Raw genomic sequence first — 12,783 nt, 5'->3', positions numbered from 1 at the left:
ATTTTGTAATGGAAAAATACACATTATAACGGAATTATGTTGTAAAATATATTTGTGGGGTTTTTCTGTTATTTAAATGAAATTTGGAATTTGTTTATAGAAAGAAATTTTCCAAAATAACGTATCAGAAAAATAGTAATGAAGGGAAAATGTGTGCTTTATATTTTTAAAAATAATTATCTTTATTCATATTTTAAGAATAAAAAATAAATGTTGAGTTTACTTAAAAATGTTACAATATTTCTTATTTCAGATTTTTATAAAGGAACGATGCAAATACGTATATATTGAAAACATGGAAAACGAGTGAAGGTACCATAACCAATGAATAAAATACATCAGTTATTTTTTCTATAAATAAAGCTAAATCACATTTGGAGCTTTATAGTTCCAGCTAAGTAATAAATCATGCATACGACACAAAGTCTACTACGGAATATCGGCGAGATTTGTCTCCTATTGGTAATAGTAATGAAGGGTAAGTTTATAATATACCTATGTTAAAACAAATAAAAAAGGCATTAAGTTCAGCCGGACCGAATTTGTATACCCTTCACCACGAAGTGTATTAAAGTTAATAGGTACAATTAGTTTTCTTTCGTTTATGAAAGGAAAGGAGCAGAATATTTTAACTGATAATAAATATGTACTCCCTTTAAAAAAGTCATCATGTGACGACATTGTTGTTCTTTCCAAAACATGGACCAATACTTACAATTTTCCGAATTGAGCTTTTGTATATTCTGGGAACACGCAATATTAAATTACAAAAAAACCTCGAGACACATAAAATTGGGTTTTTCCGTCTAGACTTAAACTTGGATATACACTAGCGGTCATCTGAATAGGTTTGAATTTTTTTCTTTTTATATGTTAAGGTATCTTCTGATGTGTTCGTATTACAGATCCATACTATTTAGTTTTTGAGAGTCCTATCCTATGCCAACATTCCCAAGAAAAAACTTGACGGTGTTGCCATATGTTCGGAAAATATCCCAATTATAATAAAAAATGTACAAAAAAAGTGTCAAATTTTTGCGATCATCAGAATAGGTTTGATTCAAATAAAATTGAAAAATTGTACTACCCATGCAAATATTACGCAATTTTTTGGTTTAGTTTAGTAAAATGGAACATTCTGATAAATCCTACAACAAATTTGACCCGCTTTATTAGGAACGTGGGTTCAATTCTCAACATGGAAAAGTTACCAAGAAATTTCAGATAAAATCAAGAAATAGTCAAACAAAAACGTTTTATAAACTTGCTTTAAATGACTTTTTGATTTTGTAAGAGCTTCAAATATTGTCTGAAAGCAAATACCAAGTATAACCATATAATTAGGATCGATAAATTAGAAAGGTCATTGAAAATAGTTGGTATTTTAGTTCAAGTTTCATTTTTTAACTATCCTCGCAGTACAAATTTAAGCATTATCATGGTCACAAATGCACCACAGTGGACCATATGTATCATTAATCTTCGAAAATTGTCTGGAAGATTGTTTCTTCGACGACAATAAAGTAGAAAATTGTAATTCAAATTTAACTCATAGGGGCATGATATCGCCGACTTTTATAGTGCTGTATAACTTCAGTAGTCCATTCTTTTAAACTTATTCGTGTTTTTTTATGACTTGTGAACAGAAAAAACTTTTTGACCTGACTACTTACTTACTTAGCTGGCCCATTACAGAACATTTGTTCCATAGGCCGAACTAAAAAAAGATCTCCATTCCACTCTATTTGTTGTTTCGGACTCTGGAATACCGCGCCTTTTCATCTTATCATCCACTTGTTTGCGCCTTCTATTCCTTGGCCTGCCAATTCTGCGAGCACCGCCAAGCGGTCCGTATTTATACGCCTTTTTAGCGGGTTCATCATCGCTCATTCTTATGATATGGCCTAGCCAATGCAATCGCTGCATCTCGATACGTTTAACTATATTGATGTCGTTGTATAACAGATACAGCTCGCGGTTCATGCGGCGTCGATATTCACCGTGAACGCAGATTGCTCCGTAGATCTTTCGAAGAATTTTTCTCTCAAATACACCAAGTACTGCCATGTCTGCTTGCGCAGGTACCCAGGCTTCGGAGCCATACATCAGCACGGGTAGTATCAGTGTTTTGTAGAGCGTTATTTTTGTTTGACGAGATGTGGCTTTGTTTTTAAACTGCTTACTTAAACCAAAGTATCATCTGTTGGCCAATACAATTCTTCTTCGTAGTGGTCCGATTAAATGTTTGCGCCTCGGAACGATCGTACATCCAACACGCTCGATGAATGTCTTCCATCTATCACAACATGATCAATTTTATTACTTGTCCTTTGATCTGGAGACAGCCAGGTGCCTTTATGAATATCGAGATGATTAAATCTGGTACTGCTAACTACCATGTTTTTTGCAGCTGCAAAGTCTATCAGCCTCATACCATTGGCAGATGTTTCACTGTGGAGGCTGAATTTCCCGACTGTTGTGCCAAAGATATTCTTCTTTCCAATTTTGGCATTAAAATCGCCCGGAATGATTTCAATGTCATGGTCATGGCAACGGTCATATGTTTCTTCTAAGCGTTCGTAAAATATATCTTTGGTCTGTTCGTCCTTTTCTTCAGTGGGAGCATGAGCGCAAATAAAGCTGATGTTGAAGAATTTAGATTTTATTCTAATTGCAGCAAGTCTTTCATTCACTGGGGTGAAGCTGGATACCAGATGTTTTAGTCTCCGACTAACTACGAATCCACAACCAAACTCATGGTTTACGTCATGGCAGCTATAATACAGTGCGTCACTTTTAGGTGTTGTTGTGACGCCTTTCCCAATCCATCGTATTTCCTGTATGGCAGTAATATCGGCCTTGTACTTTTCAAGTACGTCTGCCAATGCGAAGACTGCACCTTCTCTGTAAAGAGTGCGAACATTCCAGGTGCAGATTCGCAGATCATGGTCCTTAAAAAGTTTGAGGGGGTTTGTTTTTCTTTTCTTTCGTTTTTTCATAGTAGGCTGTTTTTTCTAGGGGAGGGTTACTAACCCGACGCCCAAACCCAAGTTTTTAACGTTCTTATGGGGGAACGCGCGGCACATGTTAGCTCACTACCTTTAACGGGTGTTAAAGGCAGTTCCCCAGGTGACACCACGGGGAGGTCAGTGTCCACTTGGAATGAAAGAGGGACCAAGATAAATCCTGGGCTTTGCCATGTTAAAACCGGTCAGGACCGTTGCTTGGTATCTTCCATCCCCTACGTCACCCACTACCTTCAAAATAACCATAATAGGGAGGTACCGTTCCATGGGGACTATATGAAGGCGAGGACCAATACCGACAAATTTCATGACGCTAAAACCTTCAAAATAGCGATAATCGGGACGTACCGTTTATGGGCGATATGAAGCCGTTAATATACACCGACAAATTTCAGGTGTGAAATTTTAAACATTCAACGAAGACTGAATAACAAATTTCAGTTATTTCGGTGGGATATTGAGGCCACAACCTCAAAATACCAAAAATCTGAAGATACTGTTATATGGGCGCTATATGAAGGCGTGGACGTATACCGACAAATTTCAGGTGGATAGTTTTATACCCCCAACAAAGATTAAATAACAAATTTCAGGCATTTTTGTCTGATTTTGAGGCCACAGCCTTCAAAACACCGAAAATGGGGAGGTACTGTTCTACATATGGGGGCTATGTGAAACGTGCACCTATGCCTACAAATTTCAGGTGGAAATTTTACACCTCCCACGAAGACTAAGTAAAAAATTTTAGCTATTTCGGTGGGATATTGAGGCTAAAACCTTCGAAACACCGAAAATCGGAACGTACCGTACTATTGGAGCTATATGAAGGCGTGGAGCTACATATACCGACAAATTTCAGTACATTTTGGAAGTGGACCTAATTTTGAAAGTCATTCCTCTTGTTAGTTTTTGTGTCAAACCAACATATTAGTTGGTCACTGTAAGGTTTAGAGCTTTTGGAGCGTTACGTCAGGAAGCATGGACTTACCTACGACAAGTAGAATATCGTTGTAAACAAGACCGTAAGGAATAGCATTTTTCAAGATGTCCAGTGGATTTTCGAACAGTCTTTAAATTGCACTTTTGTGATGGAGGTATCCGTCGATGTTGTCCCGTATAGAACCTCTTGGAACTTGATATACATATGTACGTCCGAAAGTAATTTTAGGATGTTCAAATTTTCGGTGGAATCCGATATTGAAATGTTGTGTGAGAGTTACCTGAAGGAGTGAGCCGATATAATCCATATTTGTACCTAATCTATGTCTCGAGGAAATCGATTTGGGTCTTCGAGAGTTGTAGTGCGCATCATTTTAGCGAAACATTTTAAAGTCTGGTGGGGGAAGTGCCCGAAGGAATAGACGTGCTTATAATCAAATTCCAATTGCTCCTGAAGATGTCCATTTCGATTACATGACACTTGGGTTATGGTTATAAAGTGTTACGCGATCTGGAGTTTTGCTTCCCATACCTCGATGGCATTTTGGTTGTATCCAAAAACTAGGAACAGCATTTACTACACCTCAAACAATTATTCACTCGACTGGAGTTTTGCTTCCCATACCTCGATGGCATTTTGGTTGCATCCAAAAACGAGGAACAACATTTACTACACCTCAAACAATTATTCACTCGACTGGAACAATACGGCCTTGTGATTAATCTGTCAAAGTGCAAATTTAGTCAACAATCAGTTTCAATTCTTGGACATCTTGTCGAACAAGAAGGTATACGCCCACTACCGAAAAAAGTTGAAGCAATAGCCAACTATCCCCATCCTAGAACCGCCAAAGAACTCCGTCGATTCGTTGCTATGGTAAACTTTTATCGTAGATTTTTCAATTTATTCCTGGAGGTGCAGCCAATCAACTTCCACCAATAGCATGCCAAAAGGGAAATAAGAAAAATGACAAAACTTCCGTAGTGTGGACAGAAGAGGTCAAAACCAGTTTTGAAAAATGTAAGTCCGATATGTCCAACGCTACGATATTATCATATCCTTGTGAAGACTTGCCGATCTGCGTCATGGTCGACGCTCATATGATCTCTCAAAAATAGTATTCAAACAAAAAAATTTTAATATTTCTTAGACAACTTGTTAATAAAGTACATTTTCAGTACAGAACCCTCAGAACAATAAACGTTTTCATTTGAAAATTCCAAATATAAAAAGTATTTTAAAGAAAAACGTAATAATGTGTTAAAGTTGCTCAAAAAATTGTAGTCGACCAAATAATTTAGAGGGGGGACCCCAGCCCCAAGTTTTTCGCTGACCGCATTAGCTACATTTAGGTATTTGGGGCTCCTAACTTTTTTAAAAGAAATTAATTATTCAATATAAATATCGTGAATTTCCTGGAAGAGGGTATTTAAACTTCGGCTTAATGCTTTTTGACTTTTTGTTTCTTTTAATGAATGACTTTTAAAATACGTTTCATAAAATATTGCCGTTTTCCACATTTTTTACAGATTTTACAATAAGCGAAGTAACAGAGCCCTTTAATGCTTTCAAAATCTACGAGGAGTCATTAGCTAAATCAACTACACCATCGTATACACCACCCCCTTGGATTGATCCCTATTTTGATCCGACAACACCACGAAATGTTACTGCTTTAATGGGGAAATCAGCATATCTTAGCTGTCGAGTGCGTAATTTAGGAAATAAAACGGTAAGTGATAAAAACAATAATAAAACAAGTAAAAAAATACATAACCTTAATTTAAGTGCTTTTGGAAGTAAAGTATGCATGAAATAACCCAGCAAACCAATCGTACCGACATCGTAACGAAATCGGAACAAAATTCGGATGATACGTCCGATATCTGATCCGAAATCGTAACGATATCTTAACGAAAGTTGTATGAAATAGTTGACATAATTTCGGAACGAAATGTCGGAGCGACATCGGATCGATTTCGGTCCGATTTCGTAACGAAATCTGAAAAAAATCCTTCGGAAATTCGGAATGGAAATTTCTTTCCGACATTCGTTCCGAAATCGGAACGAAATCGGTACAAAGTCTGAACTATTTCCTCTCCGAAAAATCGTTTAGAAATCGGAACGAAATCTGAACGACTCTGCTTCCGAAATCGTTCAGACGTGTCGGACATCAGACATTTGGTTTGCTGGGTAAACTAAATATATTTACTTCTCAATCCGACAATGACCTCAGTGATATCACCAGGGGAGCTACACTTAGCACCAGTTATAGACATATTTACGTTAATCTGTGGGGAAAACGGAGTGATTAGCACTGATTGGTAGACAGACAGACAGACAAATGGACTTACGTTTGATTTATGTAGAAAATTTTATGTCGATCTAGAAAATATATTTTCGGGGTCTAATATAATTATTGCAAGGAGGAGGAATGCAAAGCTTTATTCAAAATCCACACATTTTAATAAACAGAATTATGCGATACTCATACACATACAGGCACATATAAAGTTTATTACGTTATTAAAAGATTCACATAATTTTCTTGTCGAGAATATTTGCAACCCGAAGGACGTTCAGATGCACAAAGCATGAGATTAGTTGTATGTTTTTCACACGAGCTCAGAATTTTTCTTTTTGCAAGAACTTCACCGTGCTTCACACATAGGGATAAGATATGGATATCAGGGATATGCATGGATTTACAAACATATACATACACACATACATACAAAAGTTGTACATGCTAGGGCTGAAGATACTTGATGCTTTAACACTAAGTTAATTAATATGCCACTTTCTGATTTGCTGCTTGTGTCATTTCATTCTTTAATAATATCCACAACAATTACGTGATTATTTTCACTTACTATTAACTTGTAATTTTGCAGAATATATATTTAACTAGCAAAGTGCCCGCTACTTCGTATGCGGAAAGGATATATAAAACAAATAAACAATATATAACATGGAAATGGCGAACCCTGAAAATTTTATTGTACTTATACCAATTTTAATCAATAATTATTGCTATTTTAGTACTGTTCGTACCGCTTTAGTTCGATTTTCAAAAAATAAGCCGTATCTCACCCTTACATGTCAACAGCGAGACCAACATTGCACACCAATACTCACACTAAATCCAAAAAATACAGATTCCAGCACTGTCCCTACACCAAACAACACATTGAGTACCATTAAGTACTCTTCGTACCCATAAGTACGATTTTCTACAACTACCTCAATCCTTCACTTCACCAGTAACCTTAATTCCAAAAAACAGGATTCCAGCGCTGTCGGTGCACTCAAATTCAAATTGTACCATTGGGTATATTTCGTGCCCATAAGTACGAATTTCAAAAACTATCCCAATCCTACACTCCAACCGTAGTCTTACCAAATTCCAGGACTGTACCAAATTTAGTACCATTAAGTACTTTTCGTACCCATAAGTACGAATTTCCAAAACTACCTCAATCCTACACTTCAACAATAATCTCAATTCCAAATTTCAGGATTCCAGATTCCAAATCCAAATTATACCAAATTTAGTGCTTTTCGTATCCATAAGTACGAATTTCCAAAATTACCGCAGTCCTACACTTCAACATTAATCTCAATTACGAATTTAAGGTTTCACGCTCTATTCGTTCACCCAAATCCTAACTGTACCAAATTTAGTATTTTACTTACCCTTATGTAAGAATTTGCAAAACTAACTCCATCCTACACCCTAACAGCAAGCTTAATTCTAAATTTCATTATTTCAGCTCTGTTCGTTCACTCAAATCCAAATTTGGTACTTTTTGTACCCATAAGTACGAATTTTCAAAACTACTTCCATTGTACACTCCAAATGTAGTCTACGAAGTACGAATTTCTAAATTATCTCAATCCCATACTCTAACATCAATGTTAATTCGAAATTTCACCCTAAATCCAAATTGTACCAAATTTAGTACCACTTAGAACTTTTCGTAACCTTAAGTACGAATTTCCAAAACAACTTCCATTCTACAATCCAACAGTAGCCAATCTTATATTCCAGCAGCAATTTTTATTGCAAATTTCAGAAATTCAGATCTATCCGATGATCCAAAACTTAATTGCACCAAATTTATTACTTTTCGTAACCCAGAAGTACGAATTTCCAAATTATCTCCATCCCATACTACAACATCAACCTTAATTAAAAATTTTACGATTCCAGCTCTATCCGTTCAACCTAAATCCAAATTGTACAAAATTTAGTACTTGTCGTATCCAAAAGTACGAATTTTGAAAACTACTTTCATTCTATTCTCCTAACAGTAGCCTTAATTCAAAATTTCAGGATTCCAGCTCTATCCGTTCGCCTAAATCATGATTGCACCAAATTTTGTATCATTTAGTACATTTCGTACCCATAAGTACGAATTTTCAAAAATAATTCCATTCTACTCTCCAACAGTATCCTTAATTCAAAATTTCAGGATTCCAGCTCAGTCCGTTCGCCCAAATCGTAATTGTAACAAATTTAGTATCATTTAGTACCCATAAGTACGAATTGTCAAAACTACTTACATTTTACCCTCCAACTGCTACCTTAAATCAAAAATGTCAGGATTCCAGCCGCTCAATCCAAATTGTACAAAATTTTGTACCATTTAGTACTTGTCGTACCCATAAGTACGAATTGTCAAAACTGCTTCCATTCTACTCTCTAACAGCAGCCTTAATTCAAATTTCAGGATTTTAGCTCTATTTGTTCGCCCAAATCGTAATTGTACCAAATTTAGTACCATTTAGTACTTTTCGTACCCATAAGTACGAATTTTCAAAATTACTTCCATTCTACTCTCTAACATCAGCCTTAATTCAAATTTCAGGATTCCAGCTCTATCCGTTCAACCTAAATCCAAATTGTACCAAATTTAGTACCATTTAGTACTTGTCGTACCCATAGATACGAATTTTCTAAACTACTTCCATTCTACTCTCTAACAGCAGAATTAATTCAAAAATTCAGGATTCCAGGTCTATCCGTTCTACTTAAATGCAAATTGTACCAAATTTAGTACCATTTAGTACTTTTCGTACCCATAGGTACGAATTTGTAAAACTACATCCATTTTACTCTCCAACAGTAGCCTTAGTTCAAAATTTCAGGATTCCAGCTCTATCCATTCGCCCAAATCACAATTGTACCAAATTTAGTACCATTTAGTACTTTTCGTACCCATAAGTACGAATTTTCAAAACTGCTTCCATTCACTCGTCAACAGTAACCTTAGTTCGAAATTTCAGGATTCCAGCTCTATACGTTCGCCCAAATCATAATTGTACCAAATTTAGTACCATTTAATACTTTTCGTACCCATAAGTACGAATTTTCAAAACTACTTCCATTCTACCCTCCAACTGTAGCCTCAATTCAAAATTTCAGGATTCCAGCTCTATCCGTTCAACCTGAATCCAAATTGTACCAAATTTAGTACCGTTTAGTACTTGTCGTACCCATAAGTACGAATTTTCAAAACTACTTCCATTCTACCCTCCAACTGTAGCCTCAATTCAAAATTTCAGGATTCCAGGTCTATCCGTTCAACCTAAATCCAAATTGTACCAAATTTAGTACCATTTTGTACTTTTTGTACCCATAGGTAAGAATTTGTAAAACTACATCCATTTTACTCTCCAACAGTAGCCTTAGTTCAAAATTTCAGGATTCCAGCTCTATCCATTCGCCCAAATCACAATTGTACCAAATTTAGTACCATTTAGTACTTTTCGTACCCATAAGTACGAATTTTCAAAACTGCTTCCATTCACTCGTCAACAGTAACCTTAGTTCGAAATTTCAGGATTCCAGCTCTATACGTTCGCCCAAATCATAATTGTACCAAATTTAGTACCATTTAATACTTTTCGTACCCATAAGTACGAATTTTCAAAACTACTTCCATTCTACCCTCCAACTGTAGCCTCAATTCAAAATTTCAGGATTCCAGCTCTATCCGTTCAACCTGAATCCAAATTGTACCAAATTTAGTACCGTTTAGTACTTGTCGTACCCATAAGTACGAATTTTCAAAACTACTTCCATTCTACCCTCCAACTGTAGCCTCAATTCAAAATTTCAGGATTCCAGGTCTATCCGTTCAACCTAAATCCAAATTGTACCAAATTTAGTACCATTTTGTACTTTTTGTACCCATAGGTAAGAATTTGTAAAACTACATCCATTTTACTCTCCAACAGTAGCCTTAGTTTAAAATTTCAAGATTCCAGCTCTATCCGTTCGCCCAAATCATAATTGTACCAAATTTAGTACCATTTAGTACTCTTCGTACCCATAAGTACGAATTTTCAAAACTGCTTCCATTCATTCTTCAACAGTAACCTTAGTTCGAAATTTCCGGATTCCAGCTCTACACGTTCGCCCAAATCATAATTGTACCAAATTTAGTACCATTTAGTACTTTTCGTACCCATAAGTACGAATTTTCAAAACTATGTCCATTCCACTCTCCAACAGTAGCCTTAATTCAAAATTTCAGGATTGCAGCTCTATCCGTTTGCCCAAATCATAATTGTACCAAATTTAGTACCATTTAGTACTTTTCGTACACATGTGTGCACTTTCCCTAAACCACCTCCTTATGTCAACCGTACCTTTTAACCTTGATTCTCACACCAAATTTCAACCTTTAACCTTTATCCGTTCACAAAATACGAATTGGCACCAAATTTAGTACACTTTAGTACTTTTCGTACACTAATAGTTCGAATTTCTAAAAACCCTTTAGCACATCTTTCCTACACTCCATCAGTGACCTTCATTCCAAATTTCAGAATTCTAGCTCTTCGCGTTTGGCTAATACTAATGGTACCATATTTAGTACCTTTTGGTACTTTTCGTACCGTTCTAGTACGAATTTCCAAAAACCAAGCCTTATCTGTCACCTTCGGACCAAGAGTGACCCTCACCCAAAATTTCATGATTCTAGCTTCAGCCGTTTCGTCTGGGCGTTGATGAATCAATCAGTCAATCAGTCAGTCAGTCAGTCAGTGAATCAGTCACTCTACTCTTTTATTAATATAGATTATGGTTTTGAAATACCCAAACGAGTTTATGGCAAAGCATTTAAACAAATGCCCTACATTTTATTGAATATTCCACCGAAAATAATTTTCTTACTTTTTTTTGTAGGTTTCCTGGATACGACATCGAGATATGCATATATTGACTGTTGGCACCTACACATATACAACAGATTTGCGTTTCCAGGCCATTCATCACAATGGGTCGGATGATTGGATGTTACAGATTAAATGGACACAAAAACGTGATGCTGGAATGTTTGAATGTCAAATTTCTACACAACCTGTTCGCAGTTATTTTGTGGATCTGCATGTAGTGGGTAAGTGCATGTACATTAGGCTTATAACTTTTCTGTATTTTTTAACAAACATCAAAAATACAACCAAAAAGTTATATAGAGCAAGGCAAAATTTTATGAAATGAATTATCACTTTTCCCCGATTGTTAAAAAAATTTCGCATCGATTGCCTACAAGTTGTTCATTGCAGGTTTTTCTTATATGTTTTCACTATAATAGCATATTGTTACTAGATATTATTTATTTACTATTGAAATTGAACATAATCTTCATCAAATCGCGATATTCTAAACGTTTATTTTAAAATAAATAAAGCATATGTATACACATATAAGTTTGTTCAAAAAACTAAAATTAAATTGCTTCTTCATAAAAATGTTCAAAAGGCATTTAAAAACAAGTAAAAAAGCATTAAGTTCGGCCGGGCCGAACTTTTCATACCCTCCACCATAAAATATTCTGAACTAAAATGGAATAATTACTTTTCATTCCTGTCCCCAACTTTAAGTGGGTACGTTAAAATGTCAGATAATGTTTATGTACATTTATGCTTCATTCGGGAGGCCCTTTTTATGGTGCCTATATCTAACTATGTATGTTGAAAATTTTTGGTGGGCTAGAAATTGGGAGGTACTGTTATATAGGGGTTATAATAAACCATGGGCCTATGTTGACAGTTTTTGATGGGAGCCTTTAATGTCAAATAACTCCTAATTCGGTTAAAAAATTTAGCTAGAATCTTCAAAATATCGAAAATCGGTACATAACGTGGGAACTTCAAATGTCATTAACAGCTAGTTCGGAGGTATCTGGGCTATACGAAAATATGAACTTAAATGAACCGTTATATGGGGGCTATACCAAAACTTGGACCTATGTCCACAAATTTTGTCATATAAGTTTATTGACATTTAAGAACTTTAAATGTCAAATTATAGCTAAATCGCTCTGAAAATGTAGCTAAAACTGTCAAAATACCGTTAATCGGGGGTACCGTTATATGGGGGCTATACCGAAACGTGGACCTATGTCCATAACTTTTGTTATATAAGTTTATTGACACTTAAGAACCCTAAATGTCAAATTATAGCTATATCGGTCTGAAAATGTAGCTAAAAACATCAAAACACCGTAAATCGGGGGGCACCGTTATATGGGGGCTATACCAAAACGGGGACCTATGTCCACAACTTTTGTTATATAAGTTTATTGATACATAAGAACCCTAAATGTCAAGTTATAGCTAAATCGGCCTGAAAATGTAGCTAAAAACGTCAAAATACCGCAAATCGGGGGGTACCGTTATATGGGGGCTATACCAAAACGTGGACCTATGTCCACAAGTTTTGTTATATATGTTTATTGACACTTAAGAACCCTAAATGTTAAATTATAGCTACATCGGTCTGAAAATGTAGCTAAAAACGTCAAA

The 12,783-nt window shown here is 35.7% G+C and overlaps 1 protein-coding gene across 2 annotated transcripts in view; it reads left to right on the top strand.

The window, feature by feature from the left end:
- The first annotated feature begins 241 nt into the window (after window positions 1-241).
- Window positions 242-12,783, top strand: part of LOC141402038 (zwei Ig domain protein zig-8-like) — a 53,464-nt gene continuing 40,922 nt past the window's right edge. The window contains exons 1-3 of one of the 2 annotated variants that reach the window (XM_073982663.1): window positions 242-478; window positions 5,496-5,698; window positions 11,162-11,372. In XM_073982663.1, the coding sequence (XP_073838764.1) occupies window positions 409-478; window positions 5,496-5,698; window positions 11,162-11,372 (484 nt within the window). In that variant the 5' untranslated portion in view covers window positions 242-408. The remainder of the gene's footprint in view (window positions 479-5,495; window positions 5,699-11,161; window positions 11,373-12,783) is intronic. The other variant, XM_073982662.1, reaches the window with a different exon arrangement.

Source organism: Musca autumnalis, unplaced genomic scaffold, assembly GCF_047663935.1.
Source record: "Musca autumnalis isolate F117 unplaced genomic scaffold, ASM4766393v1 scaffold_4, whole genome shotgun sequence".
Lineage (NCBI taxonomy): Eukaryota > Metazoa > Arthropoda > Insecta > Diptera > Muscidae > Musca > Musca autumnalis.
Note: the sequence above shows the minus strand (reverse complement) of the source record. Positions and strands in the feature narration are given on the sequence as shown.